Source organism: Corvus moneduloides, chromosome 2 (genome assembly GCF_009650955.1).
Source record: "Corvus moneduloides isolate bCorMon1 chromosome 2, bCorMon1.pri, whole genome shotgun sequence".
NCBI lineage: Eukaryota > Metazoa > Chordata > Aves > Passeriformes > Corvidae > Corvus > Corvus moneduloides.
In genome coordinates, this window is record NC_045477.1 from 53,127,334 (window position 1) to 53,149,787 (window position 22,454).

A 22,454-nucleotide genomic window follows, 5' to 3' on the forward strand; every position below is an offset into this window, starting at 1 on the left:
GAACAGAGACTTTGTCAATATTGTTTATTTCCCTGTCTTCAACAATGCTTTTAAGGTGGAATGAACTGTTGTTTACAGGTGATTTTTTTCTGCCTCTCAGCTCTAAGGAAAGTCTTTATGAGAAGCTCAGGCAAGGCACCTGGGTTTTTGATGCCCATTTGACTAGTTTAGATGACTCATTTTACCTCGTGACTCTTAGTGAATTAGGCAGCTAATTTTCAAATTAAAATCCACTTAGGAAAGTTAAATGGAGCGGAATGTTTTGCTTCACCTTTAGCAAGCCTGAAGATCCAAACTCTTCAAAGCAACCTGGCTGTTCAGTGCAAGTGTTCACTGCTGACCATCTCCCTTATAAAGGTCCACAGGTTCCAAAGCACCAAAGATGTCCCTGGTTGATCTCACTCTGCTGAGTGGGTTGGAGCCGGACACGAAGGAACTCGAACAGGTTAGAAACACATTTTTCTGTGCAACCTTTTATAGACCCTTTAGAAAATTTTTCTTTCAAAATATTCCAAAAAATCCATAGAATAAACATGGGAAAACAAACAGATGATGGATGGATGGATAGATGGATAGATTGATTGATTGATTGGTTTTCACTATTCTCATTCTAATACAAATATTTTCTGAATTTATACAAGAAATGCAAAGCTTGTGGTGAACAGAGTTCAGCCTTCTTAGTCCCTTGTAGAAGAAATTGGAGCAGGGCTCAGCAGGGCACTAATGTGCCTCTCCTTATCACATATTGCTGTCCTGTGACACACCAGGACAGTGCATCCTGTGCTTGCAGAGCAGAAGGCAAGTAGTCTTTTAGAGGTGATTGGTGGCAGGGCACAGTGACAAGGAGATGGGGCACAGTGCTCTGAAAATGTGGCTAGGGAGTTTTGGGTTCTGGAGCCTGCTTGGTTGAGGGAGCTTTGCTCAGTTTCATGCTCTCAGGGACTGTCTCCTTTAGGGAGGAAGAAAGAGGGCTGAACAAATCAAGCAGCTGAACAAAGCAAACTAGAATATGGAGGATGGTAGCAAAGGTGTTCCTGTTCTGCCAGGGGTTTGTTCTGATTTGTTTGTTTCTTTCTTTTCCTGCAGCTGGTGACAGCTTCAGACAGGTACATTCAGCACTACGAGTACAAGGAAGGGAAGGTTTTGCTCTACTTTGGTGAGGTAAGCAAACCCAATGATTTTCTAATCCCTGCCATTTCAGATAGCTTATAGACTTCTTAAAAATCTAATCATTGTGTTTTTCACTCTCCATTACCTTTCTGTAATTTTTGTCATTTATTATTATTGAACGGCTCATTGGAAAGAACAATGAGGAAGGGAAGAAGGGAAACACACACCTTCATCTTTCACCTTTCTATGTCCCAGGCAATGTAGTTCATATTCAAGATTTGGCCTTTGACTCAAGAATAAAGAGAAATCCTCTCCCTCTCTAGCCAGAAGGGATGCTTACCATCCACAGTAACAAAAGTGTTAACTGGCAGTCCTGTAAACTCCACATGGACATCTTGCATGTCAAGACAAAGATCCATATAGTGACAAACAAATGTAAACATCAGGATCCCTAGTTTCTGTGTCTATTTCCCAATATTTTGGATAATGACTCCACCCTACGCTCACTTGTTGCTTCCCCTCCACAGCAAAGCAGGTATCAGTATTAGCTCAGCTATGCCGTCAGAAACAAGTGTTCAACAACTAGCACAGGCACAAACATTAAGGAATTGATTGAGGAGAGAGAGTTTTCTCATCAAAACTGTTGCTCCTTTTTCCTCCAGCTCCCAAGTGGACCGGACCCAGACTGTATATCATTTGGGGCAAAGCAAATCAATCCCATGGGCTTGGTTCAGCCAGCAAATGCCATCCTTTATGATTTTTACAACCCTGGTAAGGACACAGAAAAATGATGCATAACTGCTTAAAGGAGAGACCCTCAAAAAACCCCTCCAGTCTATAGAAAGTTGATTTTGATGTGGTGTGTAAAACCATGTAATTTTGTCAAGTGATAAAATAACCTGCTTTGCATAACTGTCTTCCACTTACTTCAGATTATCTAAACAGAGATCTTCTCAGGAATGGTCCAGTATTGCAAATGGACTGAAAATATGAATTTTTGCACTCATGGATTTTTAAATCAGATTTCCTGACTTCCTGTTTCTCAAGGTGCTTTTAAGCATGTTTCACTCACATTTTGTTTTGTCAGGCTGTGTCTTTATACATCTAAGATAGGCAATCTTAGAGGTTTGACTTTTGTAGTGTGCTTGCCAGGGAAACCAGTCTTGTTCCTCATTCAAAGAATGTTAAATGCAAATCATCCCCTTTTGCCAAAGTTATGTAAACAATATTCGAAATTAGGTCAAATCTCTACTTTGCCTTAACTGAGGAATTCAAGACAGTTCACACTGGGTTTAACCCATTAACTATTGGTTGATCCTATCTTCTTGTGAAACAGTGTACTGTTCACTGTTGATCTATGGGCTAAAGATGTTTTCAAGATGAATAGTTTCCAGAGTGAACAAAAAAAACAGGGTGGGGGGAGCGAAGACTACAACTTAAAAAAACAAACCAAAAGAAACAAAACACCACAACAACAATAACAACAGAATGCCCAAACAAAAATTTTCCAAACTGAACAAAAATGACCCCAAACTGTTGCCCAGCTGAAAGGAAATGCTGTACTCTAGGTGCCTAAGCTATAGGTCTTTGTGAACTGCTGATGTGCATCTGGTCCCTCAGTGCTCTGCTTTCTCTGGACCAGGGAAAAGCTGGGCTGCAAATGTATGTACTGCAAATGCAAATGTTTGTACTGTACAGGCTTTTCCACCTGAGCTCTCCCAGACAAGCTGTTTTGTTCCTTTTCCACAGACAGGAAGTGCAGTGTGTTCTACAGTGCTCCAAAGCACAGTGCCATGCTTTCAAAGCTGTGCCACGCCAACGTGTGCCAGTGTGCAGAAGGTAAGGAATGACTACACAGGCTGGTCTAAAAGAAGATAGTTACTTCTAGGAACATTTAACATGGGAATTGTTAAGCCCACAAAGGACCAGGACCATTAGAATTATCCTGATGTTTAATACAGGACACATTCATCCTCTAGGATGTTCAGTATCAAATTGTTTTTTTTCTAAGACAGCCAGGATCTTTTGATAGCTAAATGCAATATATATACACAGTGCGTGTGTATGTAAAAACCCTGTATGACACCACTAAGAAAGTTGTTCTGCCATTACATTCTCTGTTATATTGATGTGTGAATGTGTGCGAACTACATCTGTCTACATACCCATGCCTATGGAGGTGTATCACTTGTTGTCTCCCCCCCAGGTCCCTGCCCGAAACAAAAATCAACTTTCAGCAAAGCATTAACACAAACCACACGTGTTAGTTTTGTCTGCTACCAACCTACTGCAGATTATGGTAAGGCATGAAAGACAACTGTCAATTTCAGCATTGTTCATTTTAATAAGTATAAACTTGTGGGTTTACATGCCCAGACCACTCCTGAATTGAGTAGGGTTTCTGTATGTGACCGAGCTGCTGAGGAGATGAAACGAAGGCATGTGCAGTCCTAGTCATCAGGGCAGTGAATTGGGAAGTAAAGGCCTTGGAAAGATGCAGCAGGATGCTGGGGGAAGGAAGGATGGCATTATGTTACAGGGTTTGGAAAAAACCCATGGTGCAGTACCCCAATCCCGTACATCCCTCATGTTACAGGATGTAAATAGAGAGTAGGTTTTCCATGTCATGCCACGGTGCAGTAGCTTCTTCTGCAGAGCTAGATTAACATTTTTCCCTTTGTTAATTTGCCTTTCTGGGCTCTTCTTTGAATAAAAAATTGGATAAACTACTGAAGGAAAACTGGTTGGTCACTATTGGTAAGTTTGATGCTAACAGAAGGACAGGAAAAACAATGAAAACCTCACCACAGAGGAGCTTCCTTGAAAAAAAACAGAGAAAGGAATACAAATCTAGAGTTTCTTGATTAATAACTCCATGGTTTGTGAATAGAAGCTACACTGGTCTCTGTTCAGACACTTGGTAAAAGCACACCTATTAATCAGTCTTTGGATGCAATTTCGTATTGCCATGTGGCATCACAGAGTTGTTGTCTGTTGCAGCATATGAGGTGGAGATCCTCAACAGTACAAAGAAGAATGTCTTTGATTATTATGAGGCCAAAATCCACAAAATCCTTAAAGCAGGTAAGTATTGAAAAGTTTGGCTCCTTTCATTCACCTGTAGGAAATCTAGGCTGACTAAATATTACCCAGCATGAGCCACGCCAGATGCCTTCTTCTGCTGTGGAAAAGTAGGGTCAGATATATTTCTACACAAGGCTTGCAAGAAGGTATATTTATTGCAGGGCTTACTTGGTGCAGCTGCCTCACTGTTCAGTTCAGCCCAGGGGTAGATTTTTGTTCACATTGTGCAATCCCAGAGCACACAAACTTCAATCATTTCAGATGAAACTAAACCAGAGGACACGCTCCAGCTGCATTGAGTCCCTGGCTATAAACTGGAGCTAGTCTAAGATAAACCCTTCAAAAAACATGCATAGTGTGTATATTATGTCTTCTGCATCAGCTAGTTCATTTTATAGACTGTTGACAGATCCTTATTTTTTCTAGTGTAGATATATCCACTGATATCTGTTCTGATACAGGATGAAGATTTGAAGTGCTTATTGCTCAACTAATTATTAAGCAATTGCAACCCTTGTGGAGAGTTGTCCACAGTGACTTGCCTGAGGTCAATGAAGACAGGAAATCTTCTGGAACTTCAATTTAATAACTGTGATAAAGAAATAGGTTTATTTGTTGTTAGGTGCAGTGTAAAGATTTGCACAGCTCTTAAACAACGTCCTTTTGCAGGTCTGCCATCCCAGCTGCCCCCATGTGAACATAATCAGCAGCATCAGAGAGCACTGATACTCATCAAAGTACTTTCTGGGGAAGCTGTCAGATGTTGTGCTAGACCTCAGCTGCTGGAGTATCATGTTGGTCACCAGTTTTGAGTTTGGCAGCCAGAGATTGCATTTAAAAAGCAACTTCAAAGGCTTTGAAATCTTCCCTCTTAGGAACAGAATAATTAACTCACTTCATCAGTCTTTGCCCAGGGGACTGGCAATGTCACACAGCACTTCATGGCACACAACTTGTGATCTGTGCCCGATGTTCAGTTCCTGTAGGAAAATAAGGTCCATGCTTCCTGAGCCCAGAGAGAGCATCTGACATACCCAGGGCTTTCCATATGGAGGGAAATGATAATGTACCTAGTGATCAAAATACTGACTAGAAGATTATGGTATCCTGATGGAAAGTTTTATTAATCCCTTCAGAATACGTACAAGAGTTAAAGGCTTTAGGGCTCTGGATCCAAATGCATTTGTACTCACAACTTGCAGGCAAGCACTGGAAAGATTTTGGGTTTTGGTAGCTGAGAGAAACATCCTTTAAATGTGAAGTTGGAGGGAAAAGATGTCATCTATTCCCATATACTTGAAAATTCTTCTTGGTTTGTGCCGTCAGATGTAGCTTCTGAGCATCAGTAAGTTTTCAGCAGGCGTGAGAAAGGCTGGCAGGAGGCATGAAGCCATATGAGGATGAAGAAAAAGCTAGGTGTTGCACCCAAATCAGCCTGTGACTGAACTAGAGTTGTTATCTCTTGTACTCTCTGTGGCTCTTTTGAGTGAGGTTGGCCTCTGTTGCTATCACCAAGTGTAGGTGAGAATTAGTAGGGTAAAATCTCACTCTCTGGACCCTGGCACTATTTCCTTTACAGTCTTTGAAGTAAAGGGTTGGTTCAGAAGACAGATGGAAACACATATTTGTGTTTGGGAGTCAGCAAAAGAGAATTTTGCAGGTGTATGCTTCTCAGATTACTTTGATTACTGCTGGGATTAATGTATATGTTTTAGATAGCTAATACTTATGTTGTCCTAAGAGTCCTTCAGGAGTCCTTTAGGGGAAGAGTATAGCCCATACAAAGTTGAATCTTTTTTTTCTGCTTCTTTTTTTCCCCCCATTTTTAAAAAGTATTTCCCACTATAGATTCTAAAACTTGAAATAATTGTTTTCCTTAAATTCTGCTTGGATGCTTTGAAACATTAAATTTCAACTTCTTTTTAAATTGGAAATTTAAAATTAAAAACTACATAATAACCACTTAAGGTAGCAACTCAAATGTTTATGATCCCACTGTCTAAACTGTATTATGAAGCATATGAACCGAGAAACACCTTGGTAATTTAAGCCCAATGAGGCATAACATCATCATTTTCTCAAGTAGTCCTGATCCATCTCTGCATTCCATGAACAAAATGAAAATTCAGGGCACAATATAGCAGAGGAACAGCAAAAAGGTCTTGGGTTATATGAGAAAACCTACAGGACTTACTATTCTCTCTAAAAATGCAGATGTATAAGTACAGTACATAAAACCAATGTAAGTTTTAACTAGGTGGGAGATAAGGTTCTTAAAGCTAGGTTTCACAGATCACAGTCTATGCAAAATTCTCTGAAATCTGATTAAAGTTAGAATATTCTACTTCAGGTTTTTATTCTACCTTTAGGGTTTTGGTTACTTGTAGTATAATATTCTCTATTACAGCAGAAGCTGCACAAGTTTCTGTTAACTGATAAGAAGACTGTGGTGTAATTTACCTATAATTTAAACTGGTTTAATATTGAATTTGTGCAGGAAATTTCAAATTATAGTTAGAGTAAGAAACTAGAATATTGCTGTTATTTGCTTTCTACCCTCAAATGGACTTTGATAACTGTTTTAGTTAAGCAACATAATGTCCTCATGACCTGAGATTGGTCCAATGAATAAGCATCTTGTCAGCTCTCATGTCATTGCAGTATCTGAGCAGCCATCTCATCTGCTTTGGATGCCCTCTTCTGTAGTGGGCAGATTATTCTGAATAAATAATCTTCTGAGCCAGAATCCAGAGCAGAAGCTTCTAAGTTATTTTAATGTGGAGATCAGTAGGACCGTGTCCTGTGTATCAGATTCTGAGGGACTAGCATAAAGACTGCATCAGTAAGCTTCAGGTCAGGTGTATGAAGGAGAGTGAGATTTTAATACTGTTTGCTGCATTGTTGACGCTCAAAATATTTGAATTTAGTTTGCTAGCTTTTAAGACCACCCTGAACCTGAGCATTCTGAAATAGATGATAGCATGTTGTCCCGGCTTGAGACAAATTATGAGGAAACGTCCAAAATTAACGGGTCCTCTAATAGAAGGCAGGTTTCAGCAGTGCCTCCCCCACCAGGTTTGGAAAGAGATTTCTTGGAGGAAAGTGAAAAAATGCTGTTTATTTAACAAGCAGGGTGCACGCAGGCAAGAGAGAATGAATAATATTAAATAATAAAACCTCTTGCTGTGGAGAAGACCTGGGTAGATTCAGAGTCCTTTCTGTGGGTGCAGCTCCGCTCTCTCCAGAGCTGGGGTGAGGCCTGGGCCTCTCCAGGCTGCAGCATGGGGCCTCCCAGTAATGGTGTTCCAGACCTGAGCTGAACGGTTTCAGGAGAAGAAGCCACAGTCCCAGGAAAAGTTCTTGCCTCGGCCAGCAGGCAAGAATGAACTCTGACTCTCTGTCTCTGTCCTGAGAAAAAGGAGCCAAGAGCTGGGGAAAAGCAGGAAGGTGCTTCCTCGGCTCTGCAGCAGTGAGAGTGCAGAGGAGTCCATGTTTTTGAACACAGGCTGCTAAAAGAATTCCACCAGCTTTTCCCCATCTCTCCTGGACCTAGCTTTAAAAGCTCAGAACTCATGTCTAGCATAGGGCAGACAATAAGGGATACAGCATCATAAAGTCACCCCAAGACACGTTTTCTGTTTTCCTTGGCTTTTCCTTCAGTGTCTGAGATTTAAGCAAACTCCATAAAGTCTGAAAAGTCCTAAGGTCTATAGGAAAACAGCTTCTTCAATAACTACTGCAAAGGCCAAGACAGCCAGCTAAGGCAAAAGTGACCTTTTTGTCAGGTCGTAAGGGAAATGTATCCTACCATAGCATGGCCATTTATTCCCATGTCCGCAATTACCAAGGGAAACATCACCTTGGCTTAGCAGTGGGGCAAATGACCACAGGGGGTCGTGTTCTGTGGGTTACAGTTCTTCTCTTTAATAGAAAAGTTCATGTGGTTTTCTCTTCTTGCCCCACAGCTGCTGATGAAAGCATTCAAGTGGGTGACCACCGACAGTTCCTAACACGCTCCATGTGCAAGTTAAACATTGTGCCCGGCAAACGCTACCTCCTCATGGGGAGAGATGGAGAAACGGTTGATTGCAACAACAAGTAAGTGCAAAATGGTCTCTGGGCAGCAGCAGCTGCTATTGTGGACCATAAACGCAGAGGGTACTCTGGGTTTTAGAATACCTCCAGAAAGCTAAGGCAGCACCAAATTTCTCAGGGACTGATTCTGCTGAATTTACTAAAATGCAAATAGTTCCACTCCATAAGCAAAAGGGGCACTGTAGGGAGAGCTGAACCACCCAGATCTATTGGGTCATGGACCTGTGGTTCCCAGACTTCTGATTCCCAGACTTCTCAGAATCAAATCTGGCCCTGGTTCCACTGAGTTAAAAACTCACAGCTAGGAAAGGAGAATGGGAAAAGCTACCCAGTCCATCTACTGCAGATGCCTTAAACAGCTCCTGTGTTTGCAGAAGAAATATGTGGGACTGTGATTTAAGAGCAGCTCCCAAGGTTGCTGCTACATCATGCATGCAAGTAGCATATTCTTCTCATTTCTCACGGTCACACTTCAACAAAAAAAGGGAATTTATCTGAGTAGGAATTTAGTATGACACTATCAAATATTCAGGAAGGAAGACATCTTAAATGTTTCATTTCCCTGCACAGAACTGGACAAAGGTAGTGCCTCTGAAAGCTTCTAGGGAGGACATCTCCATCAAGCTGTGAGCACTACTTCCTAAAACCTTGAAAAGTCCCATCCCTGTCTCTTTATGACACTAAAGTGAGTGCCTAAGTCAGTGGCCTTTTTCAAAAGAAGCCTGATAGAGACTGGGGTCTCCTAGCAGAGGTTTAACCTCTAAAGTCTTCTCCAGTTCAGTCATGAAATACTGGAAGTTACATGGCTTCTCATCACAGAAAATTAGGAAACATTCTGGAATACTCTGTTAGAACTAAACTCCCCCTCACTGTCCCTCTGGTGTGCACTTGGGCCTTTTGTGCCATTCTGGAAAGCTCTAACAAAATCTTAGCCCAAGCTTACCTGACACACTCAAAACACAAGTACAGCAAGGTCTGTCCCAGCTTGGCACTGAGACTTCCCAGACTTTATTCAATGCTCAGTTAACCTGATGGTGAAAGTAAGTTTCAGGAAAGTTCCTTGGCTAGTGTAACTCTTGATCTCAGAGGTGCCTCTGTGGAGGGATGCAGGAGCTCAGTGATCATGCTCTCCCATTGCTCCATGTCAGAAATAATGACCAACCTTGCTTACCTGTCCCATCTTCACTCAGGATGCAGTACTTACTTGATGCACAAGCCTGGGTGGAGAAAATTCCAGAGGCCAGTGAGTGCCGCAGCACCTTGCGCCGGCAGAGCTGTGCTCACCTGCAGGAATTCCTGAGCACCACTGACAGCCTGTGCCAAATCTGAACGATGGCTCAGACCCCCACATCTCTCTGTGGCACTGCAGCTCACCTTCTGCCAGAATTCTTCCTGCAAAGCCTGTGCGTCCCAGTGGCACCTGAAACATTGCAGGGCTGCTTCCATTGCTGTTTTGCTGATTGTGGTATCCTCTTGTGGATGTGTGTATGGGTAATACAACAAAAAATGCAGCTACTCTACTGGTTATTGTGTTCATTGTACCTGACATTGGGGAAGAGAGAGCAGGAGTTTCTGTCTCCTTGAGCCATTATACAGCAGTGCAATTGCCCTGCAAAGAGTCAAAAGAAAAACTCGTGCTTGCGGAGCTGATTAATTCCTGCAGTCCTAGGCAAGAAAAAAATAATTCAAAAAAGGCCAAGACGTTTTCAGGGGTCAAAAATAAAACTGGGCATTCATGGGCTTACCTGTGTTACACTGCTGCTGAAAGACAAGAGATACCAGCACTCATGCTTCAACACAGCAGCTAGTTTCTGGCTGTGAGTCCTGCTGACTCCATGGCTGGATTCCATATACTTCTGAAACTGGAACTGAAAGTGGCACACTGGACATGTCCTGTGTTGGACTCGGAAGTCTTGCACAGGCTTGCTAGGGTGGTAGCTCACTGAGGGCACAGAACTGCTTTTAACTGCACTCTCTAGCCACATGTGTTTCAAGCTTTTCTTTTTTTAGAGTTCAACTCAAAACTGCTCTTTTTTTAGGATAAGAAAAAGTCTGTAGAAAATGTTTTGGTATCACTGATAAGCAGATGACTTTCAAGTACAGGTTTTGCTTCTTTAGTTTGCCAGCAAAATACGATTTGGTAGTCATGTCTGAAGCAGAGAAGAGTTGGGTAGGTCACCATCCACAGATGCTCATATCACTCTGTGCCAGCAGCTACTGAGCACAAACATTTGCCACCTGGACTGCTTGTGATACATTGCAGTAAAAATAGAAGGACCAGCTTCAGTGATATGATAATTACTAGGTCCATCCTGAGGTGGTTAATTTGGAGTCAAATGACCCTACTGATAGAAGGGGCAGCAGTGATGCTCATGTGAACAAGACATGGCACTGCAGCAGCACCTACCAGAACAGCTCCATCACAAGAAATTTCAGATTCACAGAAGACAGTTCATTGCTGTGTGCCTGAACTGTGAACTGACCAGCTATTTTTAAAGGCTGCAAATTCAAATTTAGCATCAGCTGAACCTGGATATCAGCAACATCTTCTCAGTTGCCAAGCATTGCATGGATGGAGGGTAGGGAAGGCTCATTTTAGGAAAACCTGCATGACTGCTTCATGACATATGCAAAGGAAGATAAGAAACCTACTGAAGGTGTAAGACAGACACTTAAATTGACAGAGGACCTCGAGGTTTGCCCCAGCTTTCACATTCAGGAAATGTGATTGTAATGCCTGGTCATATATTCCCTTTATTTTATTACAGAGCTCATACAAATGTCAGTGATGAGGCAAAATACGGCTGAGGTCAGTAAAGCAAGTATTAATTTCTATTAATATAAGATAAAGAATAGGCTGTTCCACTGACATACCAATTATACAGTAATTCTGCCAATATTTATGAAAGAATACCTCTAAGGTTAAGAGCCAAATCCTTCCTTTCCACTCCACAGGAATTGAGTTAAATACCAATGTCTGACCCTTCTGCTGTGTGGAGTGCATCAGCACCTCAGAGGTTCTTGCCTAGCAGACAAATCACCAAATAATTGCAACACTCAAGACTCTGTAAAGTGTGGTGAAATCATCATCAAAATTTTATATTAGGTCTAACATACATTTTACATATTTTCTTCCATTTTACTTGGAGGTGAGTCTAAGCTGGAACTGCTTAGTGTCTGAACTTTGCAAATGCAGTCTCAATGTGGGAGCTGTGTGTGATTATTAAACTAATTTTGCTCTTATTTTTGGGACAGAGGACCCAAACATGCTTCTACTTTAATTCTACCAATCGGGACTCCCTTGCTTCCTGGGAAAACCTTCAAATATCTCTGGCCTAGGAGCTAGCTAGAACAGCCTCTATCCCCCTGTACTTTTCTGCCCCAAACTCCCAAACATATTTATAGGGAGAGGGAAGACAATGGTGGAATTATTCTGTGCTGCCACAGTTGTTAGTATTTGCAGGTAACGCAGCTGCAGACCTGCTGGAGACTCGGCCAGCACCATGGAGGCCTGCTGGAGAGCTTTGGAAGCATTCATTTCTCCTTCTGCTGCCACAACCTGCAAAGGAACAGAAATGGAAAGGGCATGGAAATGCTGCCCATCCAGCTTTACAATGAGGAGAAAACAAACTAGCTTGGATTCCTGGAACCATAGGACAAGAGGAAATGGCCTTTTAAGTTGCCCCAGGGGAAGTTTAGATTGGATATTAGGAAAAAAATTAGGTTGTCAAGCATTGGAAGAGGATGCCCAGGGATGCGGTGGAGTCACTAACGGTGGAGGTCATTTACAGGGTAGGTAGATGTGGTGCTTAGGGACATGGTTTAGTGGTGGACCTGGCAGTGCAGAGTTAATGGTTGGACTTGGTGATCTGAGAGATCTTTTCCAACACAGAAGATTCTGTGGTTCTATGAGAAGGAAATGAGAGCTGGTGGTTGACGCTGTCATGGGTCTCACCTTAGCTCCTATCTCTCGAGCAGCCTCTGCTTCAGCTGCCATTGCCCTCTGCATGGCCATGGGAATCCGGATGTCTTTGATCTCCACACGGGTCACTTTGACTCCCCACTGCTCCGTGGCACTGCTGAGGGCAGCCTTAGGGACAAACACACAACACGCCAGGAAGGGCACAGTGCTGGCTGAGACAAAGCCACAGGATGGACCCGCTTGGACAGAAGGACAGGGCAAACCCGCACAGCAGAAAGAGGGACGCGCCAGGGGCACCGGCACCCAGCATGGTGTGTGCACAGTGGGTACCACAGCCTCATGAAACACTTGCTGGTCAACACCAGTGTCTCCTGTGCAGATTCTTTCCTGCCTCCTAAGTTATGATCCTCATCCTTTCCTTATGTGGTACTTAGTAAACTTCTCCCTTTTACAAAGAAATACTACAGCAACTTCCTTAAGCAGCACAACACTGTAAAAGTACACTGTGGGTGAGACACAGCACAGCCCTGCAGCACTGGCACACTCGTCTGTGCTCTGGCTCCCGGATGCTCCTGCAATCCACACCACCCCTGTAACCCTGGCTCTGCCCGTGGCCACTCTCCTGGCTCCAGGGGGTACAGTCTCTCTTTGGTCTGACTATGCCTCATCTCTGACTGAAATTAATAAATCAGGTGCTTGCCTGCCAAATCAAAAAATAAACCAGATGGTGTTTTAGAGCATACAACAACTCCATTTTGTACTCTTAGTTGTAATGACAGGAGATATAAGTCAAGGGTGTGCCCAAGATAGAGCTTCCCACAAGCAGCAAACCTCCTTCTCCATGTTTGCAGCTGCCTCTCTGCAAGGACTAAACTGATTTATTTAAGTCACTGGATAATTTCAGAATTTTAATTGCTTTTTGATACAGATAACTCTGCTACAAGAACCTGGGGAAATACCTATAGAATAACTCTTTCTGACTCCAAGCAATGAGATGTATAATTGAAAAAAAACCATAAAGGGAGATTTTTTTATCATTGTTGAAGAAAGAAAGAGAGGTTATTACTAATTTGCTACTCCCCAGGTGACATCTCCATGCTTGTCAGTGAATTTTGAGAGCCAGATTTACCTGGATATTGTGTGCAATCTCCTCACGACCTGCCAGCAGCTGAGCCAAGCTCTGTGTACCCAGGACATTTCTCAGGGTTGTCTGTGCCAGAAGCAAGGTCGCAGAATGGACATCAGTGACATTGGCAACAGCACTGACAGCACTGTGGATCTTGTAGTGCACCACCCCATCCACCTGGGCAGTAACAGCATCTCTCGTGAGAAGCTGCATTGAGAAATGCACACAGTCACAGAAAGATCCAACAACACATCCTTTGCCTAGAAAGGGGAATATTCTTTTTTACCCCTTAGTGAGTAAAAGGCACTGATAATTCAAAGAAACTAAGAATTTCTTTTGATTTCTTTGTCATTCTCCCAAGAAATTACTTCAAGAGAGCTGTCTAGCAGCAACAAAGTTTAAACTGGGGGGAAATGCTTTACATATCCTTTAAATAACTTCTTCAATAGTAAGTGAATCTCATAATTTGAATTAATTTCTTTTGCAATAATAAATTATGACTATCCTCTTCCTTTTGTGTAAAAAGGTCCATTAATGATTTTATAAATTTCATACAGCTTGGAAGATCTGTGCTACTTCCCCTAAACAATGTATTTGTAAGAAACACCAGCAAATTACATCCTGCTTGGAGGTATCTTGCTTCTTCCATCTATTCCTGCTTGGACCTGAGTTTTGTAGTTGGTTATCTGCTAATTCCTGTTAATTTAATGAGATTTGCTATCCATGGGTAGTTTGCCTTTTCAGACACATGTAGAAGGGTTTTTTGAATGGTGAGCTCCATGTCAGATCCAGTTTTATTAGGACATTAATTTAGAATTGGGAATTTTGTAGCCACTCCTCTCTTGTCCTCTGTCTCTCATTCATACTTGTAACTCCCTTCCCTTATTTTTGACATCAAAGTTCTGAACACCAGCCTGACCTGCAATGATGCATCTGCAGATTTTCATTAGGAGAATCACAGAATGGTTTGGGTTGGAAGGGACCTTAAAGATCACTCAGGTCCAACCCCCCTCCCACACACAGGGACACCTTCCCTTAGACCAGATTGCTCAGAGCCCCATCCAGCCTGGCCTTGAACACTTCCAGGGATGGGGCATCCAGAACTTCTTTGGGCAAGGAGCTGTTTTGTAAGCAGCTTGAAATCCAGAAGATACAGCAAAGAAGCTAAATTCTATATGGCAGCTCAGCATGAAAAAATTATAAAACATGCATTATTTTTGATCATGCCATGAATCCACTGCATCTTTTGTTCCTGTCTTAGATGGCTGCTAGAAAAGTTACCTCTTGTGGAGGAATCTTACAGGTAACCGTCCTAAGATCAACCTTGATAAATATATCTGTACATGGAAGTACAAGGATCATTCCTGAAAAATAAAAATAATTAGATGAAACACCTCTGAAACTGAAGTCCAGAAACAGGTATCCTAGAAGAAATAAACAGATGGATATACCCAAAGGATGGGGAATGACACCCTACCTTATCACTGCAGCTGTCCTTTCTGCTTACAAGACATGACAAGAGTGATGTTTTGCATTTTCAAATAACAGAGGGAAATGCAGATATCTGCAAATAATGTGAACTCACTAGAGCTTAATGACCTAGGACTCTGGTCTGGAAATGGGAAACTTGAAGCTCTGGTCTGAAGTCTGCCATGAGACTTCTGGCAAAAATTCCTTCCATGCCTTTAATTTTCCATGTTTAAATCACAAGCCATGTATGGTTCAGTATGTGTCCTCAGGAAAGACATCACCCAGGTCCAGATTCCTGCACCACATGAGGAACATTGTCCCAAGATGTGACAAACCCTGTGAAGGAGTCCCCACTCTCCTTCACTGGAAAGGGAGACTGGACACAACTTCTAATCTTCTATTCTTGTAATCTCAGCACCTTGCTTTGGTGCCCAGAGCAACACAGAAGAGCACTGTACCAGGCCTGGCTGCTCTTTGGACCACTTGACTATTATTCAAGAGGGAGGATAGTACCTGAAAAGGACTTTTTCCTCTTATTTCCTGTTATTTCAACTTCCAGTTTGCCCATTTCATTGCCCAGAGGTGGTAACTGCACCAATGCAAACACCGGATGTAGATGGGTTTGGTTTCTGATTTGTAACCTGGACCTAGGGGACTGTAACAAACTTGGTGTAGCTGCTGAGTGTCCCTGCCCCGACACATTTACCATTTTCAGAGCAGAGAACAGCTAAGGAGCTGGCACAGCAGCACTGTCGGAAGCGAGTACAGGGAAAGAGGCCACAGTCGCTCAAAAAAGACCATGGCAGACCTGAACACTGCATTTAAATCTGCCTGCAGTCCCCTGACAGTGTCTGCAGTATGAACTCATCCTTCTGTTGTCCAAATCACTCAGCAGCAAAGTCATACCTGATATCAAGGTATTCAAACTTCTGTGCTGTGACAGGAGGGTGTCTTTATCTTCTCTTCAGAAGAGTAAACAATCTGCAGGTAAAGGAACTGCAGTAGAGGGGACCTTCTCATTCCCCTCTATGCTATGAAGGATTTCATGGAACCTCTGCAATTCTCTGTGTGGTTAGACTGCATTGCAATAACATAAATAAACCCAGAGGACTTTAACAGAATAAAACTGCATGTATTCACCTGGTCCCTTTGCTTTCTTAGACAGTATTCGTCCCAGACGAAATACAACAGCACGTTCATATTCTCTGACAACCTAGGAAAATATTTTATATTTAGAATTGTATAACTAATTCTATTCTCACTCCCTGGTGCCCTAATCTTTGGCACCCATATTAAATGTGAAGAAAGTACAAATAATATAGGGAGCAACAAAGCTTGAAATCACTTTCTTTCCATCTTCTACCTGACTCATGATTTGCTGGAAAAACTCAGCCCCTGTCCTTGGAAACAGGTTACAAAACAGATCACATAGGAAAGAATTAGCACCTATCAACAGAGGGTACCCCAGAGCTCTCCTAGTATCAGCACTACGCTCAGAGGAGCTGCAGGCAAAGGGGGTCTCACCCCAGGTAATCCTAAACTAATTCACTTAGTGCATCACAACTACTGAAGGCCTGGGATTCTACAGATGTTTAACTGGAAGTTTAACTGGTGATGGAAGTTGAGACTGGAAGAAATTAAGTGAGGAAATTATGGCGATACAGAAAATTTGTGAAAGAATCTGTGTGGATCTTGTTTCCAGAGCACATCTTCGCTACAAGCCCTCATGATTCCCAAAATGTGAATATGAAGTGCCTTGTCTTAATTGAATCAGTAAAAAAGTACCAGCAGTGATAATGGAGCATTCTTTGTGTACCTCATATCCTGCTGGCTTACCTTTATACATGCCCAGATGGAAATAGGAAAGGTAATAAGCACCATGAGGAATGAAAGGGAAACCAGGATCCAGCCACAGACACCAATTCCTTCCTGCCTGTCAGCTATAAAAAATATAAGGAAGAAAGCAGTGAATGCAAACTTTGAGGAGTTATCCCAGGGATGTACACCTAGCCCAGGGCAATCATACTGGACCACAAAGTCCACAGAGACTCACTCCCTCTTCCTCCCTCCCATCATTCAAAGAAAGCCGTAAAAGACCTAACCAAACATACAACCTTATTGGCCTTCTGATCAGAAGGTTTAAAAGGGTTCAGAAAATACATTTTGCAACAGGAAAAAAGAGAAAAATTAGATATTACCAAAGCTGGGGGCTGTGAAGGAGAGATAAATCATTGGGTGGAGTATCCACGAGTATGAATCTGTCAGGGTGCTATGGCTGGAGCAAAGGGTTTAGTTTGTGTGAAACAGGTAACAAGGTAAATGAGAGGAGCTCCTGCTTTCTTCAGATGAACATTTTGAGGAATCATGGTCGACCAGTCCTTCCACTGGACCATAAACTTCAAAATTAGGGCTTGTCAAAATGCATGCTCATGCAGTTGTCTTGGAGCGTTGAGCTCATCCCAAAATTCCATTCTAATTTAATAAAAAATATATAAAACTAATTTCATTGGTTTAGTGCCTGAAGGGAAGGCAGTAGTAAGGTAAGTTGTTTCAAAGGTGTGGGGAAGCACTGGGAATTTCTGACATCAAACAAAATTCACATGCAGACAGAAACTGATAAATAGGAAACAGTTCATTTTATACTGTGTCAGAAAAAAGAGACTTGTCACCATCGTGAAACAGCATGAGACTCCCTGATCTGTAAGGCACAAGCTGGCAGACCAGCAGAGCAGGACTGACAGGTTTGTCAGAACACTCCCAGCAACCCTGGGGTAGGAGGAAACAGCACAGCTCTCCTGAAACCCCTGCCCCTCCTGGGTCCCTGTGCCTGGCTGGGCTGTGCCTGCATACCTGAGGGTTACATCCAGCCCTTTGCTGCTCACAGCTTTGCCCATCCTATTCTGAGGCAGATTTAATTACTCACATGGAAACACATTTGCATTCAGGAGGGCCTGGTTTCAGGTCTCCCCGAGAGCTGGGCACAGAATTGGTGCACTGGGAGCCCAGCTTTCCTCCTCACCCTTCCCAAAATCCTGGTTGTTTCATGAGGTATGATGAGGCACTCTGCAATCAATGGTAAATTTGAGGAGCTTCCCTAAGCAAATTATTGTGCAAACCATAAGGCCATGTAGATAAAACCAGAATTTTTAGGATTTAGTGTGAATAGCTTTAACCCTTTCACTGCTGTTTGTTAGTGCTACTTCACATTACACCACTGGTGTGTCAGGCTACATAAAGTACCAGCAGTCAAGTGTCTTTTAATCAGTGGAAAGAGATCAAGGAAACTCATGGAATAGGCATCATTCATATTTCTTAATCTGAAACTGGGGGAAATTAATCATGAAGGGATGTTTTTTTCAGCAGAACTCAACATTTTTACTTTAACTCTTCATTTCACCTAAATGACCACCTTACAGAAAATGTCTGAAGATCTTCTTCTCCAGTGACAAAATTGGTTATGAAGAACCTCCTCAAAAGCAATTTTAGATTGTAGCATCATCTACCACCATCCACCTGAGCCCTCTGTGAAGACACCTGGTGGGAATGACACAACCCACAGACAGGGGAAATAGCTGGGAAAAAACGCCAGCACTCAGCACATTTATACCCAAGCAGCTGAGAAGAGTTAGGGGTCAAGATACCAGCCTTCACCACCGTGGGCAAAAAGCATGCATCCAAATCTTGGCAAAGTACAATTGAATCCTTCTGAAACTGAATGTCCTAGAGATCTTGATGCCAGCTAATACTGTAGGTTCCAGTTGGAAAAGGAGAACATGAAAATATGCCTTTGAATGAAACTCGTAGCTCCCCAAAACCACCACAGATCTTCTCTGATTACTCCAAAGTTTCAAACCATTTAACCACACAACAAATGAAAGACTCTAGAAAAAAATCAATAGTGAAGAGCCAGTCACAACCCAATATATCATTGACCTGGGGTTGCCATCCCTGTATATGGATTATAATAGTCATAACCACCAAAAAAGCTTCCCTTGGGTCTTTAGTCCAGACCAAAACAGGAGCTGTAATTCACCACAAACTGTGAGAGCTCATTACTCAGCAGTTGTGGAAAAACTCCAGGATGCTGGAATAAGATTCACTTTATTTTTTCTTGATACACTCATTAGGGAACATCACGAACACACTTGGCAAACAAACTCATGATGTGGGTTTCACAATTGGAAAGCAAATGAAAAACTCAGTGTGGGCAGAAATCTCCTACCGCAGAAGTCTCCTACCGCAACAAAAAGATGGAGTAGACTCATGGAGTAGACTTTAATCACCATGTACCTTCCTGCTTTCTACTAGGAGCTGAAAAATTCTGTCTTCCCTAACTAGATCCTATTTTCCTCTCTCCAGCCCATCCCTCCGTACACAAGTGAATCAATAGCTGAATCAGTCTTTTTCATCCATGGGGTCATGTTGGCAGAAGGTAGATGCTGATGCATGCTGGTAGGGCAGCATGAGGCAATTTGCTCTGTCACTCACAGTGGCAGATTCTGAGTTTTCATCTCCACTCTGTTAGACATCAAATGTACTTTTTTTGTTTGGTTAGTTCTGCTCCTTTTTAATATTATTGAGAAAAAACCCACTCACACACACAAAACAATGCTTACCAATTAGATGTTCTGTGTTCACTTTCTTGGGTCTCTCTCTCTGGGGATCCATCCCCTTAGAGGCAAGCTCTGATCCCCTCACAGATGAGACAGCAGTGTACCTTGAAACTGCAGTGCTCGTCCAAAATGCTGAAGAGGGAGGCAGGATGAAAGAAGGAGAAATCCCCTGTACGAGAGTCTTCTGGGAATTAGTTACCCTGGTGAGGACAGAATGTTTACAAACACAAAGTCTTGTGTCTCGGATGTAACTTGATGGTATTCTGTGGCCTTCCTCTGTCTGAGGTGCACTTGGCCCAGCTGGTCTTATACAATATAAGCAAAATACAAGCTGGAAATAATTTCTATGAATCCATCACCAGAGATTAAAAAAAAAAACCAACAAACCACGAAAAAGACAGAAAGAGAAGATAAAAAGAAAACAAGTCCTGTGAGGAGCAGCACAGGTTTGGCCTGAAGAAAACGAGGCTCAGGGGAGACCTTAACACTCTACACCTGCCTGAAAAGAGGTTGTAGCAAAGTGAGGATTGGTCTCTTCTATCAATAAACAAGCAATAGTATAAGAATAAACGGCCTCATGTTGTGCTAGGGGAGGCTTAGATTAGATATTAGGAATAACTTCACAAAAAGAGTCATCAAACACTGGAACAGTCTACCCAGAGAAGTGGTAGAGTTGCCCTCCCTGGTGGTATTTGAAGAACATGTAGATGTGGCACTTAAGGATGTGGTTTAGTGGTGGACTTCGCAGTGTTGGGTTAATGGTTGGACTCGATCTTAAGAGGTTTTTCCAACCTATGGTGCTATAAAGCCAGAAGGTAGAGATTGAGTACTGCTCCTCTGCTGTTTTGGGGCTCAGTAATTTTTCAAATTACTCAAACACCAGCATAATAAATAAACAAACCTCCAGATGAGGTCTCCAAGCTGTGTAGAATAGCTCACCACACCCTCCTTCATACTGTCCATCAATATAGGCTAAGCCCTGTTCAGCTGGGTAACCTCAAAGCCACAGCAGAACATTTCAGCTCCCAAGTCTTAAAATTGTCCCTCAAATAAGAGTATTTTTCACAAAATATTTTGACAATCAAACTAAGCACAGCATTTCAGACTAAGCCATTTCTGAAGGCTTTAGCAGCAGAGGGCAACCCTCTCAAAGGACAAGGCTGTTGCTTGTTATGTGAATAAAATTCATATGAGAGGTTCGACATAAAGCTGCATTCATTACAGGGCTGTTTTCAGTGGGAATTTGTTGTCTAGAATACCTGAAGATCTGGCTTCAGCTTCATTTTGCCCAAGTCTTCCTCCCTGCCAGTAATCACACTAGCCCCAGATGGGTCATTCAAAGCTGATTGCTCCCCAGAGAATCCTTTTTCAGTCTCACAGAGAGGAAACTACTACTCTGAACTGACATTTTAAATCCCACTGAAAGCCATAAGCATAGCTTGAAAAATCAGGATTTACATGTTTATTGCAATATGCTCCCTAAGTGTGACAATATTCATTTTAAGCCATTTGTAGAATTTTCCTCACTATTTGACTTCTGTACACTGAGCTGATCAAACCTCTTCAGGACAGATGCTTACTTGCAGGGTAGGAAGCATGAACAGTGACAAGAGAAATGTGGTTTAATTATTTCAGAAGCAAAAGCATAGTATGCAAAACTATCCCAACAAATTTTTTTTCATTTTAGAGCAAAAAAAAGTTATTGAAAATAGCTTAATTCTGAGCCATTTGAATGCCACAGTTTACACTGCTGTTTATAGCATCAGATAAATGAGCAACATGTACTAAAAGTTAACAGACATAATTGCTCCCTGTTTATTGACAACTCCCTGAGGTGACTGTAAATATAGGTGAATAAAGCAGATGATGCTTTTTGTTTGTGTTCAGGAACATCACAGTATTAGTTCCTTCATTTTAACTTCAGTTGCACTTTTATTCCCTTCTCAAAATTTTGAAATCAAAGTCAGGGAGTTGCTAACACTTTCTCCTTGGGCCTATACTGGGGCATGGGTCCCAGAGTACTGTAAAACACTCAGAGAACAAAACACATGAAAGCTCTGGGGCAGAGCAGTTTACAAGCTGCAGGTTCGCTGGTGCTGAACACCGGGGCACTCCTGTGACACACGGCACAGCCACAAAGACTGAGTTCAAAGCTGCTTCAGCAGAACCTACTGACTTAGAAGTAACATCAGATGACTGTGGTTCAGACTGCTCACGGTTCTGCTATTTCTGCAGTTTTATATATGTGATATAGCTAAAGCCTTCAACTTCTATTCCAACAGCAGCATGAGGGCTCAGGTGAGACATGACCAGGCGCTTACCTGTAAGCACACCATTCTCCAACATTTCTCTGCACCAACTGCTACATTTACAAATGGCACCAGTCCTTTGCAGTGTCTCTAAAACATCCACTTGCTCCCACTTACCTCATGATCCAGTTGTAGAGACTTAATCCACAGCCATTTCTAAACAGTGCTAATCCCAAAGGTGTGAAAAAGAATCATCAGGCAGTCCCCACATGAGATTTGCAAACAAAGTTGTAGGTTTGTCTTTTTCTGACCTTTTTAGGCCTATACTACTTTCCTTCCCATGCACTGGGCTTTGGCCAGTCTCTATAGATTTCTCATCTTAGTCCTTTCCTGGCCCTGAGTTCTGCCTACTTGCTTCAGGCTCAGCATTCCTTTCGCCCAGGTCAACGTTAAGAAGACAGGACAGGACAGAGAGCAGATTAACAGTACTGTCCTGTTGCTTGTAGGAACATCCCCATATTGCTGCTCCTCATGAAAATGGCATCAGCTTTCAATAGCTGCAGATCTGGAGATGACAGAAAGCCCCCTTTGGCCACTAGAGCACGAGTAAATATGAAAGAGCCAAAGGTATTGCTCCTCTCTCAATACAGAAAGGAAGGCAATTCGCAAGAAAGTAAGAACATTCATACCATGACAAGTTTTCAGGCCCAGCTAAACTGGGCACTCATTTGCAAACCACAGGAAAAGGATAGAAAATTACTCTGTTTCTCTCCTATTCACTGCAT

The 22,454-nt window shown here is 42.4% G+C and overlaps 2 protein-coding genes across 4 annotated transcripts in view; one reads left to right on the forward strand and one right to left on the reverse strand.

Annotated features, from left to right (window-relative positions):
* The window catches only part of LOC116439715 (complement C4-like), a 53,310-nt gene extending 43,501 nt beyond the window's left edge, over positions 1–9,809 (forward strand). For both annotated transcript variants that reach the window (XM_032099650.1, XM_032099649.1), the window contains 8 exons: positions 358–445; positions 1,087–1,161; positions 1,773–1,881; positions 2,860–2,949; positions 3,317–3,409; positions 4,111–4,194; positions 8,160–8,292; positions 9,480–9,809. In XM_032099650.1, coding sequence (XP_031955541.1) covers positions 358–445; positions 1,087–1,161; positions 1,773–1,881; positions 2,860–2,949; positions 3,317–3,409; positions 4,111–4,194; positions 8,160–8,292; positions 9,480–9,618 — 811 coding nt within the window. In that variant the 3' untranslated portion in view covers positions 9,619–9,809. The remainder of the gene's footprint in view (positions 1–357; positions 446–1,086; positions 1,162–1,772; positions 1,882–2,859; positions 2,950–3,316; positions 3,410–4,110; positions 4,195–8,159; positions 8,293–9,479) is intronic.
* Positions 9,810–10,572: 763 nt separating this feature from the next.
* Positions 10,573–22,429, reverse strand: STOML3 (stomatin like 3). Of its 2 annotated transcripts, none has more exons than XM_032099655.1 (7): positions 19,424–22,429; positions 16,644–16,747; positions 15,948–16,020; positions 14,619–14,701; positions 13,341–13,544; positions 12,245–12,379; positions 10,573–11,848 (listed from the first exon to the last, which is right to left on the reverse strand). In XM_032099655.1, exons 1-7 carry the CDS (start codon positions 19,473–19,475, stop codon positions 11,648–11,650), a joined length of 852 nt encoding a protein of 283 aa, XP_031955546.1. In that variant the 5' UTR covers positions 19,476–22,429; the 3' UTR covers positions 10,573–11,647. The 2 variants fall into 2 exon arrangements, with proteins under 2 accessions (XP_031955546.1, XP_031955545.1); XM_032099654.1 differs by having other exon boundaries at positions 10,573–11,919; positions 12,178–12,379.
* Positions 22,430–22,454: the final 25 nt, after the last annotated feature.

What these genes read in the sequence shown, in the direction of transcription:
- STOML3 (XM_032099654.1), bottom strand. Translation starts at nt 19,475, where the DNA reads ATGGATCCCCAGAGAGAGAGACCCAAGAAAGTGAACACAGAACATCTA. An exon ending in GAACACAGAACATCTAATTG is followed by an intron (nt 16,748 to 19,423) that starts GTAAGCATTGTT and finishes TATTTTTTATAG; the next exon opens with CTGACAGGCAGGAAGGAATT. An exon ending in GTAAGATTCCTCCACAAGAG is followed by an intron (nt 13,545 to 14,618) that starts GTAACTTTTCTA and finishes TTCTCAATGCAG; the next exon opens with CTTCTCACGAGAGATGCTGT.